The sequence below is a fragment of the Cylas formicarius genome, unplaced genomic scaffold (assembly GCF_029955315.1).
Source record: "Cylas formicarius isolate icCylForm1 unplaced genomic scaffold, icCylForm1.1 PGA_scaffold_7__23_contigs__length_41026272, whole genome shotgun sequence".
NCBI lineage: Eukaryota > Metazoa > Arthropoda > Insecta > Coleoptera > Brentidae > Cylas > Cylas formicarius.
In genome coordinates, this window is record NW_026844352.1 from 8,043,403 (window position 1) to 8,057,537 (window position 14,135).

The 14,135-nt window shown below is 33.8% G+C and overlaps 1 protein-coding gene across 2 annotated transcripts in view; it reads left to right on the forward strand.

Annotated features, from left to right (window-relative positions):
* Positions 1-14,135, forward strand: part of LOC132705524 (teneurin-a) — a 737,223-nt gene that overhangs the window by 338,595 nt on the left and 384,493 nt on the right. For both annotated transcript variants that reach the window (XM_060676144.1, XM_060676145.1), the window contains exon 6: positions 1,725-1,880. In XM_060676144.1, the coding sequence (XP_060532127.1) occupies positions 1,725-1,880 (156 nt within the window). The remainder of the gene's footprint in view (positions 1-1,724; positions 1,881-14,135) is intronic.

Sequence of the window (14,135 nt, forward strand, 5' to 3'; positions counted from 1 at the left end):
TGGATGTCTTCGTCTTCTAACAGTGACCTGTTTCTTCTATTTTGGTGTTCTGATTTTTTCATATTCATTTTATAGTGCTCTGTAGGTTACTTTTTGATATTTTGTAGTTGATTTTGATGTCTCGAAAAAAATCATAAAATTGATAGATTTAGCAAGAGTTCGTATTTATCACTGGCGTTATTTACTTTATTGTTTCAATATTTCCTCTTAGTAAAAGTTAAATTACATTGGCGATAACGTGCATTCTTTGCTGACATCTTTACAGATATTTATTCGATCCGCTGTCTCGCTGAAGTAAAGTTTCATAATGATTTTAATGTTACTGTTGTCTAGATTCCTTATTCTAAGCAGCTTTGTTTTAATAGATAAAGCATACGTCTTGTAATGCTGCACAAGAACGTTCAATGCAAAGATTTTTCGCTGATATCTGCTAACATTTTGTACATTCTGCTATGTATCAGATTCAAGAATATTTTCAGGTAATTATCATATAAATCGAAGAATATGAGAGATGTATTTGCAAAATTCATCACTTATTCGGTTGATATTTCGAATAGGTTTTAGGTGTACATTTTATTGAAGCAGGAGCCCCCTCACTCTCTCTGTATATCTGTGTCACTAAGTTTAGAGAGTTGCTCAAAGAAAGAATTCTTTTTTTTATTAATATCTCAACGAATCTTTTGCGGATTTTGTTAAAATTTAACAGTTTTGTTAGTTGAAAGTTTCATGCAAGATATCTTACATTTAATACAATGACGCCATACAATTTCATGATTTCGAATAAAAAGAACGTAAAGCAATGGTGTTATATAAATAAGGGTGCGAATAACTCACCGTAAGGGGTATGTGTTTGAAAATTTGGAAGAATTTACTTACTTATACGTTGCTGATGTTATACTTATGTATAAAGTATATTAAAAATTATAGGATTTTAAATAATATCGAACTTTTGCACTATACCTGCCATCGTTTAGGAAAGCTATTAACGACTTTTTTATTAGCATTTACCCGAGCATTTACCTGAATAATAGTACAAAATAATAATATGGTATTAAAAAATAAGAGCAAATGTCCAAAGCAAAGGGTTGGTGAACTTTTTCTATTAGGTTCTCTCTCACGGTATATTGAAAACTTTAAATGCGTTGTGAAGATAAATCAATTTTATTATATTCGTCTTAAACTTTACTGTAAAATATTTCGCTGGGAATTTCATTCATTCCATAATATGTTTTCCTGTTTAGGTCTTAGTAAATTTTCGTCTAAATGGGTGTGCAACTTCCTGGAAGTTAAAAAATTCTTCGATAGTCAGCTCTTTAACTCAATAGGGCTTTCCTTTTCTAATGCAGGTTCTCATTAATGGTGACCATTGCTATATAATAGATAAATACAGGAAATAAATGCCAAAAAAAATTAGAGTAAAATTCAATATTCTCTTAAAATTTAAACTTATTTCTATGTCGAAGAGTGTTCGAGTTGATATTCTTTACTATTTCAACAAGACATAGCTCAATTAAAGAGAAGAGTTTGTCGCTTTCTCGAATCAGCTAAAAAATCAATTTCAGGGTTTTTCAAAGGTTTCTGAAACTACTCGGCTCATAACCTTATAAACGGAAATTTTTGGTTTTGAAAATATTCAATTTTTAACCAATTTAACAGATCGTTATTAGTTGTTAGCTGTGTCTAAAACGCAATCAAAATCGCTATAGCGAAAGGTTCTATTTTAGATGTAAATGAAGAATCACCTCCCGAGCCGGCTCCTCCCGAGGTCCCCCCCAGGGGTCCATCTTTGCATCCAGCGACACTGAGGCGCAGAACCGATTTCGGTCTTCCACCCAGTGAAAACAATTCTTCATGCCAGGAGTCCCAGTTCCATCAAGCAGGTAAGCCTTTGCTGCATTGCCTTTATGGTCCTAAATGTGCTCTCAGATTTTGAAAAACAAATAGAAAATAAATGAATTTTATGGACTGTGCAAAAGAATCGTGATAAGCGTATTATTACGCATGGACTAAATTTCGAAAGTCGCAATATCTGATTGCTTCAATTGAGTAAAAGTAAGTAGCCAATAAAGGCCAGGAAGATGTAATCAAAACGACTAATAAACGTTGCCGAGCTGCTTGCCCGGCGTCGAGAGAAAGAAATTATTTTATATTTATTTTTAGACATGGTGAGATACATTCTATTCTTATTGGTATTACTGTTACCTCGACTGCTACTTTCTGCCTTTTATCGATACCATTTCTTCTTGTACGGCGACAGTAATTTTGAGATTAGTAAGTTGACTGGACTGGCTAGCTTAAACAGTTTGATAGAATAGTATCGTTATTAAAAGGATTACCTCAGCACTTCTCAAGCTGGTACATGTGCCTTGATTTCACTAATGTTTGTTATTAAGTTGCAAAAGCTTATGGTTAATAGAAAATTGCGTATGGATAAAGACATCCAATAAAGTTCTTAATTTAGGGCAGAGCATGATTACATTACAATATTACTACTACAATAAATACTACTCACACTATTATTACATATTACGTAATGCATTTTTTTCCCATTTGCAGTTACGTAATAAGTTAGAATTAGTGACTATTGTGTAAAATTAACATATTTTACAATTTTAAATAAAAAAATATTGTAAAGTTTAGGTCTTGAGAAAATATTGTATGTTACACGTGCGGTAAGGTTCATCACAGTACTCATGTGGTTACATATTGGTGGTGACATTATTCCTCATACCGCACTGCTAATATAAATAACTGTTTAAGTAAATTTAATATAAAACCGTTATTATATTAACGTACATTTATTTATTTTTTTTATTCTAACAGCTTGTCAGCGTCAAGGGTTGATTACATGACAACTTCAGACGTTAAAAAAATCGTCACACGATTGCGCTATTATATATTGTTTTCTTTCAAAATTCAGCTAGTTCCGCGAATTCCATCCATTAATGAGGTTCATCCATCCCTTAATTTACATCCTCTAAACGCTGCTGCTTGTTATTCACGAACAGTCTGTGTCTCCGGCAGAAAATTGGCCTAAAATTCTCGCCGTATCCCGCCTTAAATCAAGCACCGTTGCTCTTTGTGACATCGTTAGTTCAATTCTCGGCAAAGGACGGTCAGCTAGGCCGACGCGTTCCTCTCCCGTTCGTCCCACGAACGATGCATACTAATTTTGGCCCGTTGTGACGCGTGTAAACTTTATTCCCACTTAGTGAAGCATTAATAGTGATTGTGAATCCGGTCGGGTGGCTCATTAGATCCGACCGTGGTGCCTGACACCCCTGACTGGGGACGAAATTTAAAAGGATTTCGCGACACGTCCAGGTTGGAACTACGCACGTTTTTACCTCGTTCGGAGGGTACGTTGTTTGTTTTACTAAATGCCCTGTTATAAATTGGTGATTGACGGAAGATCTTTGAACCGACTGAGTGTGACATCATAGTATATCTTTTACGGCGGGACAACACTACACTAAAAACTAGAAAAATTTTAATAACTTATTTGAACAATTTCGATTAAAAAAAATACAGAAATACATATTTCACCCAAAATACTTGCATCTAGCCAATGAGTTCAATATTTAGATTTTAATATTCGCAATGGAATACTTAAAAATAAAAAAGAACAAAAAGCAATAAAAATTAAAAATATGTTAGCTATTAGTTTTCAAAGGCGTTAAAATTTTGTATAGAAGATTTTGTTAGCGGTGTGGTTGTTCATTGAACATTGTTTACATTGCACTGCTAATACTGTCCAATTATTAACGTTGCTTGCACCACCTAACATGTTCTTATCTTCTAGTCATTGTGAAGTGTAGTTTTTAAGAAATAATTTTATAGGACAAACTTAGAATTCATTTCTTCCAAGTTATTATTAGCACAACATGAATTTAAAATATTAATCGTTTCCTGTAGCTGATGACAATTTGACATGGTAACAATCTGGCTGTATATCTTTAAATCATCGGCAAAAGAAGATTAAGGCATGTCATACCAGGTTTGTCACATTTTTAAGGAAAACGAGATATCAGTGCCAAAACTCATTAATTTTAGTTTGTTTTTAGTAGCCCTATTGATCGGTTTTGGTTATTCTTATGGTCTGAAATCGTAATTTATGTAATAAGTAATAATAATATTAACCAAAGTTATAAAAAAAAAATCAAGAAAAAATCAGCTGTGACTATATTTTGAACAAACTTAGTTATTCCCCTTTTTATTGAATCAATTCGACTCACTTTATTTATTATGTCAGTTCCCAAGTGATATGTATAATTTTTGCCACTATACTCTTGTTGGCAATACACGTAATTTTTCGGAGAAAAATTAAACCGCTAAATTATTAACTGAAGTGTCAGGATAAGGGAGGTGTTTCAAGTGAATAAACCACAAAAATTATTACTTTTTTGGCATTTGACCCTTTTTCTATAGAAAAAATAAAAACCATTAAAATTGGTGAAAGGTATTTTTATGAAGGTTTATGTTTAGGAACCTTTGATGACAATAAACCTAGTTTTAAAATATCAACGCCAATGAAAATGATGAAAAGGAGTATAGTGAGTAATAAATACAAACATAGAAATCATAGGATTTTACTAAGCTTAAGTTACTAAGCCGAACTTCTATTACCTATCACTGCTCAGAGAGGTTGGCATAGATGATAAAGATCTGAGAATCATCAAAAATATTTACTATAGCCAAAATGCTAACGTAAGAGTCGACAACCAGTTCAATAGAGCGTGTCGCCCATGCTGTTTAATGTTTACATCGAACATATCTTCAAACAAGCCTTGGAATGATGTGATGAAGAATTAACGGCCAACGTTTGAATAACATCAGATACGCAGACGAAGCATTGATATTCGCAGACATTCTAGAAGGCTTAAAAACACCGATGACATGTATAACTGAAATTAGCCAACAGTACGCATTAAACATAAACACAAAGAAGACATATATATATATATATATATATATATATATATATATATATATATATATATATATATATATATATATATATATATATATATATATATATATTAGCAAACGTCCGGTCTTAAATACTCCGAAAACACTTCGAACACTGGAGCGGAGCGCTAGCATTGAAGATGCCAAGTGAGATTTTGGCGAAACGTCTGCAGGATTCCAGTCGGATGCAGGATTCGAGTCGGAGTTCAACAAGCGAACGGATGATATCCCGGAATATAGTGTCATCACATTTTTCCATCCGTGAATCAATACGTGAAAGTATATATATATATATATATATATATATATATATATATATATATATATATATATATATATATATATATATATATATATATATATATATATATATATATATATATATATATATATATATATATATATATATATATATATATATATATATATATATATATATATATATATATATAATTTATTTATTTATATGTTGAGAATATATTCCGGGATATCATCCGTTCGCTTGTTGAACTCCGACTGGAATCCTGCAGACGTTTCGCCAAGATCTCACAATGCTCGAGCTCCGAAAACACTTTAAACAGTGTTTATTGGGCGGAGCTAAATGAGTTGCAAAAACACCATCTCGCATGACATATTGGTGACAGGTAGAGACCTGATCTGCGGTTAAGATTGTTAGGTTGTTTATAGATTTCTATAGACTCTCGTATTTTTCGTTGGTAGAAGAACTGATTACATGCAAGAATTTTAGTTTTAACGAATTAAATTTTACATCCAGTTTCGTGATTGTGTTTGGCAACTGCTTATAAGTTTATTTGTTAAAACTAAGGTCTTAAGGCTCTTTCATGATGTTCTTTGAGCCTAGTAGATATTTTTCGTCCGGTCTCTCCTAACATTCCTTCAAGACTTGTTCATATCTCTCTAACATTAGGTCATGGTGTTCACAGAAAACCTACGCACACACCGATACCTTTATGCATGGACATAAAATTTTATTCGATAAAACTTGAATTGTTGCATGTAATCAATTCTTCTACTAACGAAAAATCCCAGGGTCGCTATAAACAACCTAGCAATCTTAACCGCTACTTAGGTCTTTACCTGTCACCAATGTGGGACTCAGTCATCCGAGACGATGTTTATGCCCCTCATTTAGCTCCGCCCCCCTCAAAAAATATATAAGCAAGTACAGAGTAAAATGCGAGCCAGTTTCAGTTTCAGCTCTGAAAAAGTCAACAGGATGATTGGTAAAACGTCAGCCATTTCGACCCAGCAAAAACCGAGGCAGAAGTAATTCAGAAGTTTTGTAAAAAGTATTACAATATACATTATGTCAAATTTTAAAACCCTTATCCTGCTCTCTAAGATCAAAAAATTTAAATTTGTAATGCAACGCGTACAGTTAGAAAAAAGAAATAGATTACAGATAAACCCAAATATAATTGTTAACTATTATTACAGCATAAAATATTTATTTTATTTATTATTATTCATTTATTAATTACCAAAAAAATTAAATGACATCGGTGCAACGTAAGGATTTTGGCACTGTGTTGAAAGAGCCGTACGGAACAAAACCTATCTGCATGCGGTGTTGGAATCAAGATAATTTTTTAATTTAATTTTAAATTGGTGCGCCTTGACTCTTGTCGGTGACTAAATGCCGTTTGTCACTCGCGTTTAGCAATTGTTCTCGCATATTAACTAGGGCAAAAGGAACAAAATATAGTTGGAGACATCTAGATACGGTCTATCCGAACGTCGCTCGGACCTTTTTATTTCATTATCATTAATCTGTTTAAAACGGCGCATCTGTGACAGTGCTTTCGCCATTTAGTAAATTGCAGCGAGTTAAATTTTTCACAATGGGAGGCGCGGAGGCCCGAGGAACGGAATCAAAAAATTAGGACGACTAATGCGGGGTAATTTATCATCGGGCGGAATTATTGAATATGCCGCTCCGGTTTCTTTTCAACGATTTTATTTGGGGAACATTTCACTCGAAGGGACGCGGTTTTGCCGAAAAATCGTTCGAACATACGCGTTACCATTCGGCGGTTTTCTGTGCCCTAATTCTGTTGGTTTTTTCCTGAATTGTATTTCTCAAATTTAGTTCCAATACATTTTAATTTAACTACAAGGCGAACTTTCTCAAATTTGACGTAGGTTCGGGTATATAAAAGAATATATAATAAACTAACCAAAACCTTCCTTCCACAAACATATTAAATTTGAAAAGTAGTAAATTTTTTGAAAATTGAAAAAGTCTGTTCAAGTAGTAAATAACAAAGTCTGCTAAATTTTGATTTCTTGGACATTTTATGTGGTACTGATTCTATTTTTTTCAACAATTCAATAATACCCACTACTCTTAAAAACTGAAACTGCCAAAATTTGTTATGTAGTATAATACATATGCTTTAACAACGTAAAATTTGCCAGGAAAATATTTACGAAAATACAGTGTGTCCATCTATAAGCTGACAGCTTTTAATCGCTAATAAATAGAGAACTAAAAATGATATCGATGTGCGGTTTTTGTAGAACTTTACTAATTTTACATTGTAGCTAATTTTTTAGGGCCATTATTGCAAAAAAAAATGGAACACCCTGTACTTTTCGATTTTACGTGTGAAGCTTATTAATTCTCTTTTTCGAATATGTATAATTTTTTTTTCATTTTAACCATTTTTTCCGGAGTAAAAATTTAGCAAACGGCCCTTTCTTGATAATTTCCCTACATTCATCGACGATTGATGAAAATGATTTTCATCTCCCCAAATTCTGCAGTTATACTTATTTACCCGCCTACCAAGGTGAAATATTGCCTCATCTGACATTAAATTAGTAAATTGAAATTTTGACTTGTTTATTGTTTGATATTTTTTCCTAACAGTAAGTATAGCCAAACAGGTCAGTACATTTGATATACTACGATCATACGTAACATATATGGAGGTATAAAAGACGTATGGAGGTATACGAGACGTGTAAAGGAGATATAAAAGAAGTTTAAGGAGGAATAAAGGAAGTATATCGAGGTGTAGGAGACGCATATATGGTTATAATGAGTAGTTCAAATGTTCAAATGGCTGTCTGGCGTTAGAGACGCAATACCTACTGGATTCATTTGGTAAAATTGGCTCTTGACCAAACAAAATAAATGCAATGAAGACATTTTATACATATTCAAAAAAGAGAGTTAACAGGCTTTCATGCAAAATCGGAATATGAAAATCATCAATTTTTTACATATTTCAAATTCAAATTTAAATTTTGATACTGGGAGACACTCTAAAAAAAACTTTAAAAAAGTTGATAATGTTCTGTGAACTTCACACATAGATATGATTTTTTGTTCTCGACTTATAAGCGGTTATAGATGGGCATCGAGTGATAGGCCATTGGTCAACTTTTTTCTAACGGTGAATCCATTTTTCAACGTTAAAATCAAGACTGCTTACTTTCTAAGCCTAATCTAAGCGTAATGTCAGTTTAAGTTGAAAGTGTTATGTTTTTGACATTTAATGTTCGTAGATGAGATCAAATTGAAACTCAGGAACTTATATATGACGGATTTAGTAAAAGAGTTCTGTTCCTGTAAAATTTTGAAGGGGAAGTCGCTCCTGGGGCAAGGGGCGGCTAAACGAGATAAACAATGTAGAATTTCATATTAGAGTTTTATAAAAACTTCTAAAATGTCAAAATCTCTAAGGTAACATAAAATTATAAAATTAGCGCGGATTTTAACAATTGATAAACAGAAACTTATCTTTTATTAATGGAAATCGTGGACAGTTTATGAATTAATAAAACGAAAATTGCTGCTTCGAGTGGTTTGTCCCTTTTACTTTCCGTTTCCTATTTGTAAATCCGTGTTAACACAACGAAGTTTCGGACGGATCCGAACTGTTTTCCAATTGTGAAATTGAAAACTTCGTGTTATGCCGAGCTAATAACACGGAAAAGAGTTGCCACATTTATTTTATAAAATTTTATTTACTTGTGGAATATTTTTTACATAAGTTTATAATTTTCAGTTCGATTATTATATATTTATTTTTATAATATTTAATGAAATTGTTGCTTCTACTTCTACGAGGTGTGTTCAAAAGTAAGGTGACTTTTAAGTTTTATTAAGAAGTAATTACCCCCAGATATAATACACTTGTGTCAACGTTTTTTCCAATCCTCAAAGCAATTCTTGTAAGCTTTTTTGTAATTCTTGTATACTTTCTGGTATAGTCTTGGGCGATTTTTTCTTTATCTCCTCAATCGTTCCAAACCTCCTTTCATTCATGGTTTTCCTGAGTTTTGGGAACAGGATAAAGTCGCAGGGGGCCATACCCGTTCAATATAGTGGTTGAGGCATGATTGTGGTTTTGTTTCTGGCCAAAAAGTTAGATACAAGCAACGATGAGTGAGCAGGTGCATTATCGTGATGCAAAATCCACGAATTGTTTTCCCACAATTCCGGACGTTTTGCTTCTCGCAAACAAACCATACCTCTTTATTTATTATTATATTTTATTTATTTATCTTGGTGTATTACGCCACGATAATCAAAGAAAACACTAATCAAAACCTTGACATTTGATCGAACTTGACGTACTTTTTTCAGTCTTGGCGAGTCTTAGTTTTACTGTTGGGACGACTGGGTTTTGGTTTCGACGTCATAACCATATAGCGAACAATCAGTTATCACATTTGGAGCACATCAGGATCATCATTGACGTCGTTTAACACGTTTTGAGCGATGATCCTTCGACAGTCCTTTTGTTCACAATTAAGCAGTTTCGGAACAAATTCTGCTGCTACACGTTTCATGCCCCAAAACTTTGCAAAAATTGCATGGCATGAGCCAATTCGATGATTTTCTGTACCATTTGTTTCACTTCTTCAACGTTTATTGAGATACTAGGGCATCCAGAGCGAGGTCCGTAATCGGCGTCTTCTCGGCCATCTTGGAACAGCTCGTACCACTTATAAACATTTTTTTTTGCTCAAAGTTGATTCCCCATATGTCGACAGCAAAAATCGGCGAGCACACAAAACACGCCTAACGCTTTTGTCTAAAAAAAAAAGTAAACTTACAAACTGGCTGAAATTGTGAACATGTGTCAGGAACTTTTTGAACACACCTCGTATAGTATAAAAGAAAGCATAACCATTGTTTCCTAGGTGGCGTTACCCTCGTCGAAAACCCTTTCCAAATATCTGTTTAAATTTGATCTTTACAAGAAAGCTTACCTATTTCGGGTGTCTCAAAATGACAACGACAATTTCATTACCCTTACTTTTGTTGAAAGAATTTGTAATTTTTGACTAACTCGACTTTCATCTTCATGGAATCAATTCCAAAAAAACTTAGGATTAAAGTCAAAATTTTCAGAAATAGCAGGCCGAACTTAACACTGGCAAATTAAAAATTCAATTGAACAAAAATATCCCTTTTAGGGACAATGTATTGACCTATATGTTGATAAAAATCTTAAACGGAAAACTTAATTTTAAAAGTAAACTTTCAAAATTATATTCTGAGACAATTAAAATCCAGTGCTACAAATCGAATAGATTAATGTTGCCGCGAGGCTCAGACATGGTGTCTGTTTGGGGGGTCAACCCTCGCTACAGATGTTTTTATTGCCCGAAGAAGGTGTTGCAAAACTCATAGTTGTAGAGATTATTTTAAAATTTTTAATATTTTAACTGCACTGGCTTTGTTTCTGTATGAAATCTGCCGTGTTATGGAGGAGATTCTTTACAAATTGTAACAAATGTGCATCACTTTTCGTTTTTTCTTTTAAGTTAGTATTAATAATGACCTTTTAATATAAAAATATTCAACACCTTGGAAATTTAGCGGAACTACGCTTCTGTGTTTCTTTTGCCTTATTCTGGATGACGAATTTCCAACCGAGTCTATATCACCCTATTTAATTATATTTATTTTAAAAACTCTCGAATGATTTTGTTGGAAATTTTTGCGATTATTTTGCGATATTACTCTTTCAACTATTGTTAATCAATTTTAAGTTCTTCCTGAATTTATTAAAAATGAAAAGTTCAAGAAACGTTATTAACGGTAGCGGTTTACGCTATACCAAACTCTCCGCGGACTCGAGAACCATCGAATTCGAAACGCCGGGATTAAGTACGAACAAAAAACGTCAGAAGCGACGTAAAAGAAAATCCATTTCCGTGTGAATTACCGGCAGTTTAGAGATTAAACATCTATAAAACAGCCGGACGAATCAGCAGCCGTGGGGCAAATCCTTTACATTTTTTACAGCTCGGCGTCTTTTATATTTCCCCAACCCAAAACATACAGACCGCCCGTTATTGAAACAATGTATCTTTTAAGTCTCGAAAAATGGCGCAGTAGAAAAGTTAACTTCCAATATAACGCGGCAATTTGATGCCATATTTGCCCGTCCGACTCCACGTATACGTCTTTCTAAATGTTATTTCTGGCTTATCTAAACTTACAAGAAAAATGCCTTCCCGAGAGCAGGTCTTATTAACGTACCGCAAATAGCGAACGGCGCCATGCGATGCGATACGTGGGGGCGCCATGATGAATTGTTTTGATGCGCTCCGGGCACCATCGCAAAGTACTCGGTGACGTTTTGATGTATTTAAAAAAAAACACCGGAACTTAAGCGATACCATTTTCAACGGCGTCTAGGACACACAAACTTGTTTTTACCTGTGTGACGGGAGGGCAAAGCGGTGACGACATGAGTAATAAATAGCAGCGCTATTCAATTCGTTGTGTTCGACAAGGACAAACTATTTTGACCACATGACTATGGGCAAAAGTCCGCAGCACTTCATTTAAAATTGCAATTGTTTTCCGTTTGTAATTTCTGAAGTTTGTCAGATAAAAGCAAGGGGTAAGTACGTTTCTTAGCTCTTTTTAAGGCATATATTGAAAATATTAAATGAGGCAAAAAAAATTACTTAATTTACTTGAATTTATTTTTTTTATTTATTTTTCATATAACAATCAGTCGAATATGTAAAACAGAATTTAAAAAAACGCGTATTTGCAAAATAGTTTGGTTCTAAATCTTATCAGAGGAACTGATTTTTATAGATTTTTTAAAAAATATGATAACTATTTTTTCCAGCTGTGGGGTTCTTGTTCGACAATTTCTCGCAAACACAATTTTTCGGTAAAATAAAAAGTCATAAGATGCCCAACCTGTGTATTTAAGAAAGCAAAAGTAACAGATTATCCCGACATTCTTAGAACCTACAAGATTGCCTTATTTTAAAGGTATGTCTACTTGTATGTGCGACTCGGAGATCGACTGATTCTCATCTCATAAGTTATGTGTGGCTTGACTGAAAACTATGAAATTAAACAAAAATACTGAATGCTACCACTTTCAACACAAAAGAAAAAGAAAAAGACAAAGCCAACAAATTGTCAATATGACACTTCATTTCACTGGTAGAGAGCAAAGTTTACAAAAAGCTCGTTTAATTGTTCCAGCTTGAGTTTTTGATATCGCTACGCGACTAACACCGGGATGTAATGTCGTACCTCTGCTTGGAGGGTATTTTCAGTCTTCCATGTACACCTTTGTTTCAATTCGGGTACATATTACTCATTCCATCTTTCCCAAATTTCCTGCAGGTGTTGACATATTGACAGTCAGTTTTCATGAATTTTCTTGAGAGTCGGATTGAGAAGGATTCAAAGGACTTGCGGACTTGGAAATGATGGAGAAATAAGTCGGGAGTTTAGTATCACCTCGATTTGCGTGAGCAGTGCATAAAAAAGTTCAAAAGTTAAATTTACGTTGGATACTACTCGTTTTAAATGATATTTCATAGTTTTCACGCCCGCTTCCTATAAAACGCGAAAATGTGGAGGCGGAATAAATTGCCACTCTACGTTTTCTTCTCCAAAAGAATGAATTAATTCATTGTCATTTTTTGTAATAAAATTGCATAAATCATTTAATTCTACCTGCCACAAAATTGGTTCCTTTGTCCGAAAATATTTTATACGTAAAGCTAAAAACAAATGCTTCTTTCGGGAGGTTACCAATTCCATATGAATTGCCATTTTCAAAAAACTCAAGAAGTATAATATAAGCTTTTTAGCTTTTAGAGCCGCGACCTGTTTTACTTCTTGCTCATAGACAATGCACATGCGTTGTGGGCATATCGATGGACAAATGCGCTGCTCAAACAAATTTGGCATAATTGGGTTGAATCTAAAACATTTGACACAATTTCGAACTGTCTACTTGGCAAAATTCCGCCGTGAAATTGTCCAAAATTTCTGGCCTATCGATGCCAATAAATATCGCGGGTCTGCTTGAAATAATTTTTCATGCTCGTTTTTAAGTAAAATTTTTCTTTACTCCACCCGTCTGTAACATACGTAATTACACACCGATCTAGCGTGCGGGAAGCGTCACTTTACCACGTCAGATCGTTACCCACGGACCCAAGTCACTTCGGACATTTCCGGGATTTTACCGCACGGGTTTGGGAACAATCGGATGTTTTCGGAGATATTTCCCACGCCTTGAAATTTGAAGTTTCTCAATTCTGACGGTCATCTCAGTGAATGTGTTGTTTTGCGAAAACTAATCAAAAACTAATACACAGAAAAATGTTATGCAATATATCAGACAATTTAAATATTACGTACTATAAGGTGCAATTAAAATCTAGTGGACTTGTCGGTAAGTAAAGTGACAGAAATTTTACATACCTACCGTTCGCCTGAACGTTGTTGGTTTTTACAGTTTTTATATTTTCAAATATCCATGTCTCATCAGTACAAACAAAACAAAATTGACTGTTAGGCCCTGCTTTTTCTAGCTTATACGATCTTAAAAATTTAATCCTCTTAAAGGCTCTATCCTTGGATGATTTTTCTTCCAATAAATAAACTACTTAGTGATCAATTGTAAAAATTAAGTAAACAACATAACGTTTTGAAATTGTGTTTATTCCGTTGTTTATTTGACATATCCAATAATATATCTCTCTCTGCCTCTCTGCCTAACGTACCCATTTAAAAAGAGACAACAATAGGAGAACCGATAGGAACCATATACGAATAAGTTTAATGGGAACTTGTAAATATATCCGATAATCTGCTATTAACTTTAATTTGTTAAATTGTTATTTTTTCGTAACCG